The sequence below is a fragment of the Macrobrachium rosenbergii genome, chromosome 56 (genome assembly GCF_040412425.1).
Source record: "Macrobrachium rosenbergii isolate ZJJX-2024 chromosome 56, ASM4041242v1, whole genome shotgun sequence".
In the NCBI taxonomy this organism is placed as follows: Eukaryota; Metazoa; Arthropoda; class Malacostraca; order Decapoda; family Palaemonidae; genus Macrobrachium; species Macrobrachium rosenbergii.
In genome coordinates, this window is record NC_089796.1 from 13,291,802 (window position 1) to 13,308,483 (window position 16,682).

General features: G+C 34.8%; 1 protein-coding gene across 2 annotated transcripts in view; it reads right to left on the bottom strand.

Moving 5' to 3' along the window:
• Nox (NADPH oxidase) overlaps positions 1 to 16,682 on the bottom strand; it is a 147,772-nt gene that overhangs the window by 99,109 nt on the left and 31,981 nt on the right. For both annotated transcript variants that reach the window (XM_067101267.1, XM_067101266.1), the window contains exon 3: positions 3,411 to 3,505. In XM_067101267.1, coding sequence (XP_066957368.1) covers positions 3,411 to 3,505 — 95 coding nt within the window. The remainder of the gene's footprint in view (positions 1 to 3,410; positions 3,506 to 16,682) is intronic.

The following is a 16,682-nucleotide window of genomic DNA, read 5'->3' on the forward strand; positions in this document are numbered from 1 at the left end:
CAATTATGAATTCCTCTCTCTCTCTCTCTCTCTCTCTCTCTCTCTCTCTCTCTCTCTCTCTGTGCTTTACCATTATTATCTAATCTTAGACGGAAAAGAAGAATGCTACTAGGCCAGGGCACCTAATGAGGTAAACAGCTCAACACGAAAAAAAAGAAACTGAGAGATAACGCAATATTAGGTAAAGCAAACGAACTATAAAATGCGACTTGTGCGAACTACTGAACAAAGATGACTTTGCGCCCAGTTTGAACCTCTGAAGTTCAAATGATGCAAACTAGCAATATCCTTCCATAACTTGACCACCGCTTATTATTATAATTTCACTCTTACGATGACGCTGTATATATTGTTGCGGTTTTATTCTTCTCTGAACTTTTACCTGTAATAACTGAGACAATTTCAAAGATAAAGCCTATGTTGATTTCCCGGCATAGTAAATATCAGTAAAAGTTTTTTTTTTTCTAATACTGCTCCAGCAATTCTAAATACGATAATTACTAACATTATTATTAGGTCGCACATTTCTTGTACAGCAGCGAAAAACAGGCCATTAACCTGAGAAATTTCCACATATAAGAATATCAGCAAGTGACAAGAAAAGGAAAACAGAAACAATCAATGGTATTTACCCTGTTGCACTAAACAATTGGATATAAAATAAAACAGGCAAATATAAAAAAATAAAAGGTCGCTGAGAGACGAGCGTACTGAAAGCGGCCCCCCAACCTCTCTCGCTCTTTCTCAGTGTGCCCATTTTATCGTTACAGGAAAGTTCCTTAGTGACCGCCGGCGCTGGTCGGTGTACTTCAGAGTAAAACAATAATGCATTCATATGTTTTGGAGAGAGAGAGAGAGAGAGAGAGAGAGAGAGAGAGAGAGAGAGAGAGAGATGTGGATAACATAACATGAGTAAGCAATAAGATAGCTACAAGGTGAGGTGATTAGACAGGTAAATACATCGACAAAAGCGAAGATAAAAAGAACCTTAATTTTTCGTCCACTTCAGAGATCACACTGTAAGAACTCATGGCATTTAGGTGGTTTATGTAGTGACGGCAAAAACGGAAAATATCAGGTTTGACAATTTTAGTATAATAATACTGTTGTGTACCAGTAATGCAAGAGTGCATTGTAGGCTACATTATCACTCAGATATAATCGCACCATAGCACACTGGTCACATTGTGCTTAAGTAGACTATTATAGTCACACGATAATACTGTAGCATTTTACTAAAACAATATTTTCACTGACAATGCTCTCTAAGTGAAATCGCGTAAACAGCTTGTCATTTGTCTGCTAAATGTAGCAGTGACAATCATAAGGAGGATTATGAAATCTCGACCTTTGTACAATAACGCTGCTTAAGAGTATCAGCGTGGCTTTGCGACTTCTTAAAGGATTGACTTAGAACAATAGGCATTCTCGCTGCTGCATCGTCAACCAGAATACTGAAGGATACTTAAAATAAAATAAGAAATTAATACCGCATCTTTCTTGTCCCCACAAATACCTCTGGTGTCAGGAATATTTGTATCACTGGAACTTGAAAATAATCAATTGCACGTTTGTGTGTGTGTAAGAGAGAGAGAGAGAGAGAGAGAGAGAGAGAGAGAGAGAGAGAGAGAGAGAGAGAGAGGTAGTAAAAAAGGCAAACGGAAACGATCGTTCACGTTGATTGCTTGAGGTGTCACACCTCTTCAGGCACACAAACAAAGGAAGGATGTGACAGTTCACAGTTCAGGTGAACTTTTGGATTTAATGGGCCCCTGACAGACTATTTTGACCTTTGGTCATTTCATACTTAAATTCATGCTGATGACTTCGCGAATAGGAGATGTGTGTTCATTTATTCATGCTTCTTCAGATATTAATTTACCAATCTACCTATGTTACTTTTGAAAATAGGAAATATCTTCAGAGGATAAACAAAATCTGATAATCGTATTAATTTTTTACCAGACCTGGTTCAGAAATAAATTAAAGCGCAAACAAGATTATCTATTAATTATTCCTGAGCATATTCAAAATACATTTAATAGTATAATGTACATAAACTTTATTACACTCAATTTTACTGCCTCAAAAGACAGCACGATGAAAAAAAATTACAGAACTATATTAATCAATTCACCTTTCTGTTTTTTCTTAAACGTTCATTGGTTTATTTTGTTAGGAAACTGTATATGTATGGGTCGTCATGGTTATGTGGTACCAGCCTCTTCTCATAAGAGAGAATCCATGGTCGACCTCGTCCACAGATGGCAATTCAGCCCTGTGTTCCGTTAACACACGTATATATATATATATATATATATATATATATATATATATATATATATATATATATATATATATATATATATATATATATATATATATATATATATATATACACACACACACACACACACGTGTGTGTTTGTACGCACGCATCTGATAATGAGGGAGTGTATATGTGCAACAGGGCTATGCAGCAAAACATCAAGGCTTCTTCCTTACAAAAAGTATAAAGACACTTTCATTGCACAGTTCAACTCGACGCACAATCCGAACGCGTGTCGCCTAAGTGGAAATCGACGATTAATTATACCTAACATTCTTCTCTCACGTCATTAATAACATTAGTCTCCACCTTACGAATTGCTCGGGCCCGCGTCTGCGACTTCCTCGAGAGGAAAAACCGAGACAGGGGCGGCGAAAAACGAGTGAGCGGATATCTACTACTTAAGTGGCGGAAGTCGCACTGCATTGAAGAGGTGGCCCTGCCAGTGTGCTGGAGGAATGTTATGACGTCGATTTTTCTTTATCTTTTTTATTTGCACATCATTAAATGTCGGGTAGCAAGCATACACAGAGGCTGCATAATGGGGAATATATTTTGCCTGATATATAAACAAAGGTATGTGTATTGGTTCGGGTAGCAAGCATACACAGAGGCTGCATAATGGGGAATATATTTTGCCTGATATATAAACAAAGGTATGTGTATTGGTTCGGGTAGCAAGCATACACAGAGGCTGCATAATGGGGAATATATTTTGCCTGATATATAAACAAAGGTATGTGTATTGGTTATGTTGCAGGTGGTATTTCATATCTAATTAAAAGGACAGATATATATTATATATATATATATATATATATATATATATATATATATATATATATATATATATATATACACAGTATTTATACATAGTACACACAATATATATATAGATATATATATATATATATATATATATATATATATATATATATATATATATATATATATATATATATATATATATATATATATATATATATATATATATATATATATATGTGTGTGTGTGTGTGTGTGTGTGTGTGTGAGTGTGTGTGTGTGTGTTAAGAAGTATTCACATTCTAATCCACCTTACCTTGCTGATAATTTGATCTGATCAATCCACTCCTCCTGGTCTAATTTTCCTTCGCCCTCCGAATCATACAGGGAAAACCAGCGGCGCAGGAGTTCCTGAAGGACAAAGGAAATGATTTTAAACATTTTGTTTTGCCAAAACTTTAAATAATCTATCAGTTAGGCAAAGATAAAGAAAAAATTGTGCAGTTCTGTAATAACTGTTATATTTGAACAATTAATCCAAAGCCTAAAAAACTGGCATATTTCAATTATGTTAACTCTGAAAAATTCTAGAGAAAAAAATTACAAATATTTTGCATATTTTCAAAGATAAAAAAGGATAATTTTGTTTCTTTGCAAGGGTAAACACTAGGAAAATTTTGCCAATTTGTAAAGTAAAAAAAATTATATACAGCGGTAGCACTGAAAAATAAGATCGTTGTCAATATTCGTTCCTTCAAAATTATTTCTTTAATATTTGACGATCAAAAATATAAATTTGAACACTTAATATTAAAATATACAGTACTTTTGCATACATAAAAAAATAGTTTTGAATTTCAACAAAGACATGGCAAAAATATTTTCTATATTTGTAAAAATAATATTGTTTGGATTTTGGAATGAAAAATTTGATCATTTGCCAAAAGAATGAAATAATTTTGAACCCTTTGTAAGATTAAATAATAACAATTTGAATATTTACAGACACAAAAAACACAAACTTAAAAGCAAATTTGCCAATAAAGATATAAAAGTCGCAGACAATAATAAAAAATAGTAATTTTGGAAGTTTCATCATCCTTTGTTACATAAACAGAAGAGAGCTTGAAAGGTAAAATAAAAAATCAAGTTAATCTTGTGAAATTTGAAGACACTGGAAAAAACTATATTATCATCATAAGTTTAGGACAAACAAGAGTGAAATACAATGCAGCAAAATCCTACAGGAGTAAGTCCCCCAGAAAAATGAGATAGTCAGAAAATATCCTTTGAAGTAAACAATTAAGTAATAATAAATACAATTTATAGTCATATTGTAACCAAGTATAACAAGGGAACTAGGAGGCCTATCTACCTCCCTGAATTTTGGCGGTATAAAAATTCTCATGATGAAAATCGTACAAGTAGCGAACAGTAAACGGTACATTACAGTCTACAATCCCAAAAAAAAAAAAAAAAAAAGTCACGGTGAGACCACTGTCATCAAAAACCGATAATGAAGAATTCACAATGCTTTATGAAGAACCTTATGGATGAAATTTGCGTGAAAATGAATTTCCATCTCTCTCTTCGCGGTTGTAATCCGTGCTAAGCACATGCTTGTATTGGAAAACACCATGCATAAGTCAGGTTGAAAGTTAAGAATCCTAACTAATGTTTCTTTACCACATTAATATGCAAACTAAACGGAGAACGTTAATGTGAAATGAAATTGGATTTCTAAACCAGCATGCTGAAATAAATAATACTCTAATTTTAGCCTGACTTCATGTGGTCAGTCAAATGATAATAACTGATGAAGAGGGAGCTTCTTCCTTTCATTAGTTACTCTTAAAAATAAACGCGTTTTCTATAACATGACATTTTCGTTTTCTTCATATACTCAACTAGCAGTTCCTTAAGAATTCATCTCGCTCACGTTCATTATACTGTAAGTTGATTTGTGGCACGTTTATCCATAAAGTGAAAACGTAAAGGTCAGAAGAATTTCTTGAATCTAGAGGGAATGTATGCCAAAAGCAGAAAAGAGCCTAGGTTATGTATTATATTTATTTGTAAGTACTCCATTTCAGATCCGTTGTCAAATATTTAGGGTTCTCATATAGAACTTTTACATGTAATTTTTCCTATTAGTCATTTCTCCCTTACGTTAGTATATAGTGGCAGAGTTATGATGTCAAAAGTATCAAGATATTCAGAGCATATGAAATTTTCAAACAATTTTCAAAAACACCTGATCAGCAGGACCAATATTTGTTCAATGTCAATTCAGTGTTAAACAATGAAGATATATAACATGGTCATGGTTTTTCTGAACCTAAACATATCCAAAAACATTTTGGAAATGATAGGTTCAGAAATGCCACGGAGTTTGCGTACATTATTGTTCCCAACGAAATGATCATTAAAAATTATAAAAGCATAATCAATTTTGTTAATAAAAAGATATGTAAATATAAGAATTATGGTAAATTATTATCAGTGTCGCCGCTATCGAAAAGTAATATAAAAGATCCCATGGGATTTATCCAAGCTGCTCTTGCAGCAACCCTCACAACACATTCTTTTAAAAATGTAACATTTCACACCGTCACTTTCAGTGAAAACCCATAAATGGAAAATGCAGAACGATATAAGACGATGACACGATAATAATAAAGCTCTATATCTACATTATAAAAATAAACATATATATAATATATATATATATATATATATATATATATATATATATATATATATATATATATACATACTATACATAAATACACATATATATTATATATATATATATATATATATATATATATATATATATATATATATATATATATATATATATATATATATATATATATAGGAAATTTCCCACACGTGTACATACACACATGTATTATACAAAGAGACAAACAATAAATAAATAGGAAAGAAAGTCAATGACAGAGGAAATCAGTCCCTCGCTAAACATAGGCACAAATGGAAATCCGGACCGTTAAAAATTGTTGCAGATACCTACGTCATACTGATTAATCATTACATGTGTAACAAAGGCCGTTAAGACGTGTACGTTTCCTCGATGTTATTTTCCTTAAGAAGAAATATCTACTGAATTTTGAAGGTTACAACTATTAAGCAAAATTATCGCAGGTCATGCAACAATTTTGTCTGGATTCATTTCCATATTAAGTAACCAGATACCGTCTGCCCATCTTCTACATTACCTATATTTTAAGTTTTTTGTTTACCTTATTTAACAAGCACACACACTCACACACACACATACAGTACATTTATTTATTTATGCGTGTGTGCATATTCGTTGGAGCCTAACAAATCGATTCACCCTTGCCATAAAGAATCTAAAACTATGTCAAAAGCTTTCTGCATGTAGACACATTTGTTCGTATCCAAGATGAGCGTTCAACAGTCTTCCAGTGAGACAATGTGCACCTCAACAAAGGTAAATAATGACGCTCTACAAAGAGAGAAAAGGGCAGAAGGTGCTAATTCACCTGTATATTTGTGGCTCAAGCTGATAATTAAATCTCATGCATATTTATACATGTATAATATATAGGTGTATATATATGTATATAATATATATATATATATATATATATATATATATATATATATATATATATATATATATATATATACATATATATATATATACATATATATATATATGATGTTGGTGTAATGAACAACACGGGTTTCAAGTGCCATTACCGTATAAAACTTTTATTTGAGAGAGAGAGAGAGAGAGAGAGAGAGAGAGAGAGAGAGAGAGAGAGAGAGAGAGAGAGAGAGAGACTTGAAGCAAGTAAAAGTGACCACCGGATGTAACAGCATCAAGAACTTGCAAAAAAAAACATAAAAAAACCGGAAAGGGTAAAAACCTAGAGCACCACTTGCTTGTTTTAAAAAAGTTCACTCTAAAGCAGTATTTAATGACGTGGTTCGAGGGTTACTGGTCAAGACAGTTACAAAATGCTTCTCTAAATGTATTTAAAACCCCTTTTTCTTGGATACTTCAAGCAATATGAAATGAAATACATTTAACAAATACCGTTTGACAAGTGTTTATACGCTTACTAAATATTTTAAGCAGTATTTTTAATTACTCAACATTTTCAGTTATATTTACTACGTTATCGATTCTTTATCTATCTATTTATCTATCTTCTTATTTACAGATTCTCTACTAACTCATCTATCAGTGACTGATTGTTTACTCTTAGCATTTATAACAATGCTATCGTTACATACCTTAATCATTTATTTTCTCGGTAAATCTTAAAACTTTAGACTAACAGATATCAGGTTACCGTACATCGGAAATCTTCTATTTCCTCTGCGGTGAAAACTCTCTTCCTGCCATGTATGAACGCAAGGCCATTCAAGCAAACAGGACTCAAGAGATTTTTTCACATTTCTATTTCCCCTTTTTGATTTATGAACGTTCTATTGTGTGGAAGTCTGTTCCATTAGAGTGGGTATGCATTTACAATAAAAATAATAATATTCTTTGCTAACTGGCTGTTGGCCTAAGCAACAGGAGATCAGCGCCTGCCCTATGAGCCTCCAGAGGCCTAGGAGGACTTTAACTTTTAAGGTTGAGTAAAATGAGGAATTCAGTGTTGAAGCATTGTGTTAAACAATATGAATAGTCAATATGTAAATTGTAGGTCATGAAATGTCAATTTTCGTGTCCGTGACAAATTGCAAATAATGTATCCACCATGAAACGGCGCATATTTCATTTCGTCTGACTATATAATTTTCTGTGCGCAAAACATGAACTTTTTGTAGCTAGCAAATATATCTTAAATGATTATACAAAATCATTTATTTATGCAGCAATTCGTAAACGAAAAAGCATATATTCTCCTATTTATGTATAATATTTAAGCGGCGTTCATCATAAAAATGTAAGTTTAAATGAGTAAAGGTTATGCAATGCTGAAGAGGGGTTCTATTGTAAATACTATCTTCATCTAGTTTTTATTTCCCGTTCATAAATACCATACATCAGTTTCTCTTCGGTCTGTTTAAATTTTGATATAACGAAGTTACCTGAGATAGGAATTGTTGATATTTTAATTCACAGGTGGAAGCTCGTGGTCCGGTCACCAAACATCACCTTCTATAGCCAAATGATATATGTAAATAACAACAGCCTTGAATTTCGGTGTCAATACACAAAAACATTCAGATGGGGATGACAGGACAACCCATTTTATCACTACAATCAAAGGCTCAAGGATAACAAATTATCAGTGTGCCAAGTCACGATAAGAGAGCAAAGTACCGGCGACTTCAGCAGTCATTGTAAAAATAAATTAAAGAACGACTTTTAACAAGAGTAAAGGGACGTCATTTCTGACCACTACCGCTGCAACACCGAGGTAATCCAAATGCATCACGAACAACTGCTTCAGAATTCTCAAGAACGAAGATAAAAGGTATGATAATAATAGAAAAACTTGTAAGAAGTGAAAATTCACGGTCAGGGTCACAAAAGGCATGATCGTGGAGGCAAGGAGCGATTGCAACGTCAAAAATGTTTGATCATCCAAACAGCAAGCCTCTCCCATGTCTTGATGGTCACCAGTGATGCCGAATTAGGTGAAATGATCTTTTAAGAAAAAAAAATGGCGTAATTCTGGAATTGTCTATACATACGTGCAAACACACACCCATATATGTATAATGTGTATGCATGTATATATATATATATATATATATATATATATATATATATATATATATATATATATATATATGTATATATATACATACTGTACATACATGCACATGCACACGAGAGAGAGAGAGAGAGAGAGAGAGAGAGAGAGAGAGAGAGAGAGAGAGAGAGAGAGAGAGAGAGAGAAATGTGCACTGGAAGAAAAAAATTACATGGTAATTTTCTCTCTCTCTCACACATAAAACTTTGTCATTCGTGTGAACCACAAAACAGGCGTATCTTCCTGGCAAATCACTGAGCGGAAATAAATAGAGAAAATAGATATATCGTACACCAAAATACATCCACTGCCGAAGGGGAAGCTTGGATACTTGCGTGACATAGACCAACGTAGCTTCCGCATCAATACCATAATATGCGGATGCTTTCAGAAATATTATGTTGCCGAAGCTCATATTTGGCAGTTGAGAAGGTAACAGCAAATGCCTGTTCTGAGACAGATTACATCTATACACATTGGTGAGGAGGCGTTACGTCTACAACTTAATCACGTCGATAACCTTATGCGAAGAAATGTCGGTTGAAAGGGATAAGTCAAAGAGAAAATATTCACAAAACTTATATATTCAGAAACTTAATTCAATGGCGAGAGTCCGAATACAAGCGAAGTGGGGTGACTGCCTTGTAAAAGAAAGCCAATCGTCAATGAACTTAGCAACTAAATTTTTCGTTGAAATGGAGTTTTCATAATCTTACTGGCTTACTTTGAATAGTAATGATAATAAAAACAATGACATCTCGGATGAAGACTCTCTCGAACACACTTCATTAAACAGAATGACCGTCTGGCTGTCAATGAGTCTGCATTGCGGTTTCTCGATCTCTCGAACGAGTGTCCTTGTAGCAGCAGGTAAATTCTGTAACAGCCGTCCGAAGTGCATTTATTCCTTGACGTTTCGGTAGTACTTTCTACCACTTCTAGAAAGGCCAATGAAGCCAGGGGTCACGCCTAAAATTTCTGTTAAGCCAGCTAGCGGATATAAATATGCCATAGTTGTACCCCTGGCTTCATTCGCCTTTCGAAAAATGGTCAAGGAATAAATGAACTCTGGACAGGTGCTGTATAATTTACCTGCTGCTACAAAGACGCTCATTCGAGAGATTGAGAAATTGCAATAAAAAATCAACGGCATCTAGACTGCCATTCTTTTTAATAATAATAATAATAATAATAATAATAATAATAATAATAATAATAACTACAAAATCTTTTTGAAGAGGATGATGGAAGAGGAGAAAAGAAACAGTAGAAAGCGGAAGAGAGGGAGAAAAAGAAACATAACTAAACCCAGAGACATAAACTGTAGATAAACTCAAGAATGACGAAAACCCAAAGGAATCCTCAAAGTCACACCGGAGCCAGACGTCGTCCTCATGACCTTGAGAAACTGTCTTCTCCTTCGACAGAGATCAGAGGATCGACAAGACCACATTTTCGTTGATTCCACTCCAGCGAACGCTGTGACTGCACAGTATGTTCAATAAATGTCGAGTCAAAATGCGCATGCGCGATTGCTTTACTCTGGCTGCTGCATCGTTACCAGTGTCACTAAAACATGTGCCCTTGAGTACTTTCAATTATAATTCGTTACATGACTGTTATTTTGATTTATATGCGGCAGCGTACATTTTGTGTGTTCATACATATGAAATTGATTTATTTCATATTTTCATGTATGACATTTTATTCTAATTGGTTATTTATTTCATTTTTGTAGACTGCTTCTTTACTGCAGGCCTAATCTTAACCTACATTCTTTAAAAATGTACTTATATATGCAAATATAATTTTGGCTATAATGAAAATAACAAGAAGAAAAATGTTATGAAAAGGTCTTTTTTTTGCTAATTAATTCGTATATACTTCTTTTTTTTCAGTCCACTGAGTTAGACTACATTCAAGAAATGTGGAAAAAAATTGATGCGTAATTTATACATTTTTTATTCAGTTTAGAGATGCTATGAATACAAATGCACAGTTGTTGTTGAAGTAATTGTTTTAATACGGGTCTTTGCTATACGCGCATTACCCCTTTCTTTTAACGTTTTGCGGAAATGGGTCCCAGTGAGGCCCGAGAAACCAACAGAAAGAGCAACCAGGTGCGCGATACATTAAAGTTATAAACAGTCGCTGAACTGAATTGAATATAGAGTTTAGGCCAAAGGCCAAGTACTGGGACCTATGAGGTCATTCAGCGCTGGAAAGGAAATTGAGAGTAGGTAGGTCTGAAAGGTGTAACAGGAGGAAAATCTCGTAGTTGCAATATGAAATATTTGTTAAGAGAGGGTGGATAGCGAGACGGAAGAAAGATAATATCAATGGAGTTACAGTAAAAGGAATGGAAGGGGTTGCAGCTAGGGGACACTGCAAAGAACCTTTATTAATGACTACAGTACACCGCATGAGTTGCACTGACGGCACTAACCCCCTACGGGGTATAAACAGACGTGAGTACACATTCGCAAAGTCAAGCTGTGACTGACAGTTTCCTACCGGAAACATCAGTTATTCTGTTATCTCTTGTTTTGTTTATTTGGAGCAATGGGGTCTCTTTGCCCTATCTTTAGTCACTTATTATACAGGTGAAACTTAACAAATCTTGCTGTTTACTGTTCTGCTGAACTATCTCTTTTGATCTGGTTAATCCCACAGTTGTTATAAATCTCTGTTTATCTGTCTGTCTTTCTCTCACCTGGAAAGTGTTAAACTCATATATTTCTCTCTCTCTCTCTCTCTCTCTCTCTGGGGATTCCTCGTAAACACTTCACTCTCGCCTCACTAAAGAAAAGTGCCTACGTTTAATCTGGGTCGAGGAAGGAACAACCTGGGCATTATCCTTTAAACTCATTGTGGTCCAGCCGAACCAAATGGCGATAGGTGCACCTGAAGATCAGTCGACTGACGAGGGTTGGAGCTACTAGCCTAGTGAACAGGGAGAGGAGAAAAACGAAAAATATGCAAACATAATTATTATTATCATTTGAGTCAGCGGCCCCTGTGGACGGACCGCTGACTCAAATTGCAAGCTTCCAAAGACTGTGATGTTCAGTAGAACTAAATAACAGACGGTAACAGGAATTAGATAAAGAAGAGATCAGTTACTAGAAAATAAAAAATAAAAAAAAACAAAAAAGTTGCTTACATTACAATACATTGCTTTACACTAACTCATTAAACACGCGCTGGCGCCCTCACACACACACACACATATATATATAAGATATATATATATAGAAAATAAAAATATAAAAACAAAAATATATATATATATATATATATATATATAATAAGTCCTCACATACTTCATCCACGGGACCATTGTGGAAATTATCAAGATATATATATATATATATATATATATATATATATATATATATATATATATATATATATATATATATATATATATATATTTACAAGAATGTCTTCTGATTATAACCTAGCAGTGTTTTATGAAAATACAAGACCCGTAAAAGTAGAGCTGACATAAAAAACCTTTGTATTTCGACTGACAGCACTTCGTCGCCAGTGACTGCGGACAGTGTTTGGCTGACAAGAGCATTTACATGGAATATGCAATAGCGGAATAACGGCTTTAGTGGGATTAGAAGCGGTGGTAGTAATGTGATGAAACAGATCAATCCTTTCCATCCCAGAACCATCACAAATCCTTCAAGTTGTTTCTTTACCTGGGTCACTGGCTCACACCCGTCCCATCTACAGTGAGCGGATTTCTATAACACTAGTTTGAGAAAGGGGTCTGATAGTCACTCGTCCTGGAAATCTGATCCCCAGTGCTCATCTCATAAGTTCATATTGTCACTTTGACTAATGATGGAGGATTCCAGTCTTGCTTCCGTAAGGTCAATTTCCTCAGGAACTAAATTCTTGACCGTCGATCCTCAAAACGCAAATGATACTAAGGCAACAATAAATAAAAAGAACTTGTAAAGACCACAGAGATCTCAAACATCATCTGACTGAAAAGTAGTTAACGTTTGAATGCATCAACTCAAAGACATTTTCTCGACAATCCTTCGTGGTCCGATGGCTTACGCAGGTGAAAACGAAGAGACGCAGTAAGATGGAACGGAATTTACAGATAGGCCTCAAAGATAATGAAGAGGAGATGAAGCAGAAAGATAAATAACGACAGCAAAGACTACTGGAAAAGACAGTTAGGTCTCAAGGATAGCATAAAGGGATGAAAAAATAAGATAAGGAAGGATGTTTCACAACGGGTTTGTACAACTGCACAAATAAAGAAAAATGAAAGAAAGAGTATGGTGAAGATATGATAATGTCAACTGGACGAAGAATGAAAAATAAAGAAAGAGTGACGAGAAAAGACGGTTAGCTTCAAGGGATAACGCAAATGGGGAGAAAGATATTCTGAACTGCAGGTTAAGGCGAAGGCAGAGAGGCGGAGCATAGTAGTAAACAGGGTGAAAGAAACAAAAGGGACAAAGAATGAATGACAAATAAGAAAGGCCAAAAGCTAATAATCAGAAATAAGCACAGCGTAGAAAGATATCAAAAGAAATGATGAAAAGTATGTGAAAAAGAGAGAAAGAACTGGTGGGTAAAGGCTGGAGAGAACTGACGGTAAAACCTGTCGGCCAAGGCTGAATGACCTTCGCCGTATGCAAGAGGTAAACAAAGGTATGATTACTTCCATACCCGGGCTGGGAAAACTAAACAATTTTCCCCTCTCTGCCCAAGGCGAACAACCAGGCATCGAGAACAATTGCCAGTGAGGAAGTGAAGTGAGGGTTTCATGACAAAGGGAGTTTGGTATCATTACAGTACCCTTATATACGAAACTATGTAACAGGATGTGTCTAAAATTGATTCAAAGAAAGTATTGTACCGCATTATAGTTATATAAACATTTAACGAAGTGGTTTCAAAGGATTTCAAAAAGAGATGATAGTCAGCGACCAAACACCTAAATTAAAAATTTACAAACGGCGTTTAGAAGAATAAAAAGTATTTTACTAATCTAGATAGGATAATAACAGAAAATTCATTAAACTAACAAATAAAAGGGCACGTTACACAAACAAAACCCCTACTGCTTTAATAGCCATGACCTTTCCGACACGTTTCAAGGCGAAGTTTTTTGTTTTGCCTTTTTTTTGCTGACGTATGCAGGACCAAGAATCAGTTCAGACAAAGAAGGGTTGCATAACATTTACGTGTAAGTACAGAAAGCAGCAATTTGTAACAATATTACAAAACTGAATATATGCTAATAATGTAAAATTCATAAAAGGATTTACATACACACACACACACACACACACACACACACACACATATATATACTATATATATATATATATATATATATATATATATATATATATATATATATATATATATATATATGTGTGTGTGTGTATGCATGTGTGTGTGAAGTTTAAAATTTTAATTCTGAAACATCTAATACTTTAGATATCTTGAATATACCGTAAAGGAAGCGGGAAATGAATGCAGAAAACCATTAATTCATTTATAACTCTTACACCAAAGAAGATATGCACAGTTTAACTTTTGCAATCGAAGGTCAATGTGATAAGCTGTATTTTTGTAGCCAAGATGCGCGATAAACGATACCGAGAGATTAAGGTAAAAAAAAAAAATGCACCTCCTGAAAAGTTGTTAATGGTCCAAGGAACAAACAATGAAAATAAATAATCGTGCGCCACTGAAACCCGACGAGAAAATAACAAGAGCATGTCGGAGGCTAATGACTCTATAAAAAAAAATATATGAGCGTGAAGACATAACTGTTAATGACGTTTGTGGTTACACAGAGACAAGCGAGAAGGACTCTCCTCATTATCGGATGAGGCCGATATTCAAGCAATGTTGTCAGCGTACGATTTGACAGGTCTGTGGATTGAGCAAAGACAGATTTTCCTAGGTCGACGGAAAATCAAGTTTTAGTTTCCTGTAAATGAAAAGTACTGAGATGGCTATTTGTCTGTCTGTCCACCGTCAAATCTTAAAAACTACTGAGGCTAGAGGACTGCAAATTGGTATGTTGATCACCCAACCTCCAATCATCACATATTGCAAATTGCAGCCCTCTAGCCTCAGTAGTTTTAATATGATTTAAGGTTAAAGTTAGCCACGATCGTGAATCTGGCACCGCCATAGGTGCCAACAACACAGGCCACCACAGGACCATGGCTGAAAGTTACATGGGCCTCGGCATTATACGCTGTACAGAAAACTCGATTGCGCCGAAGAAACTTTGGCGCAATTTTGACTTGTTTAATATCTATTACGTGTAAGAACATTGGGAATCATTTAATACTTTTGTAAAAGGTACTTTGCATACGTTCCACGGTATAACCTACTGCTAGCAAGAAAAGTATCTATGTCTGATAACATTTTCAGTATGTCATGAAAACAATAAACCCTTTCAAATAATTCCAAAGAATCTCAGAAGCTGGAACTAATGGCAAAACTAGCGGAATGTTCTATAAATATTTTTACACACTGCAAATGGAATTACTTCCTTTCCAATATTCGTTTCCATATAATGACACTAAAGATCCCTTAAAAACCATTAAACCCTTCTGTTTACGGCAGCGCTGCCATCTTTACCACCGTTCGAGACGTCTTTATAGCTTTCAGCTAGCCGTCAGGATAGAATTTTCCCACAGATCCAGTGGCAGAAAAAAATAAAAATAAAAAAAACCCGTTTAATTACTCGCTGCATTAGAGTTGGTCGTGTATCCCCAGCCCAGTTCAAACAAAAAGTGTGGTTAGTATTTTCGGGGGCAATGCCTCTCTTGCATTTTTCTTTTCCTTCTTTTGGTTTGACCGAGAACAAAAGAACGTCTGTTTTTGAAATAAATTGTGTAACTGTCGCCAAACTTTGACTTACTGCTTTATGTTTTCCAAACTAATAAAAATGAAGTTTTCTACCGATCGAAGTCAGTTTACACAATAATATATATATATATATATATATATATATATATATATATCTTTATATATATATATATATATCTAGAGAGAGAGAGAGAGAGAGGAGAGAGAGAGAGAGAAGAGAGAGAGAGAGAGAGAGAGAGAGAGAGAGAGCAAAGGGGATTAGACGTCTCTCGGCATTTCATCTCTTTATTTGCGCAACGTTTCGAGGCCTAACCTCATTCTCAAGCTGAAAGATATAGAAATACACTAATAGCATAACACTGACTCGAATAACAATAGGGAAGCTGAAAAATAAAAAAATAGTAAATCTACTAATACAATATAAAAGTTAAAAATCAAAGAGAAGGGAAAACGAGGGACAGCAACATGACACCAAGGCCAAGATTCGAACATTTCAAAATCCTTGCTAGGGCCTGTTCTCCACAACAACTTGTTATGCATGAATAACTTTTTATATAAAAAAAAAAATAGTTCTAGTGTTAAACAGCCAAACGACCACTAGCCCTCTCTTCTTGACCTGAGCATGGTCCTTATATCAATCTTGGGCTGGAGCTTACTCTTGGCCTTCGTATCCTCCTTCTTTTTCCTAGAACTGTACTTGCCATTTTTCTCTAGGATTTTTTTTAGTTTTTCTTCGATTTTTTGACTTTTATATTGTATTAATCCAGTCAGTTTGATGCTGTTACTGTATGCTGATATCTTTCAGCTTGGCAATGAGGTTAGGCCTCGAAAAGTTCCGCAAATAGAGATGAAAATGTCGTGAGATGTCTCCTGCTAATGCCCTTCGCTTCGTATTCTGCTAATGACCGGTACTCTCAGAAGTTACACACACACACACACACACACAC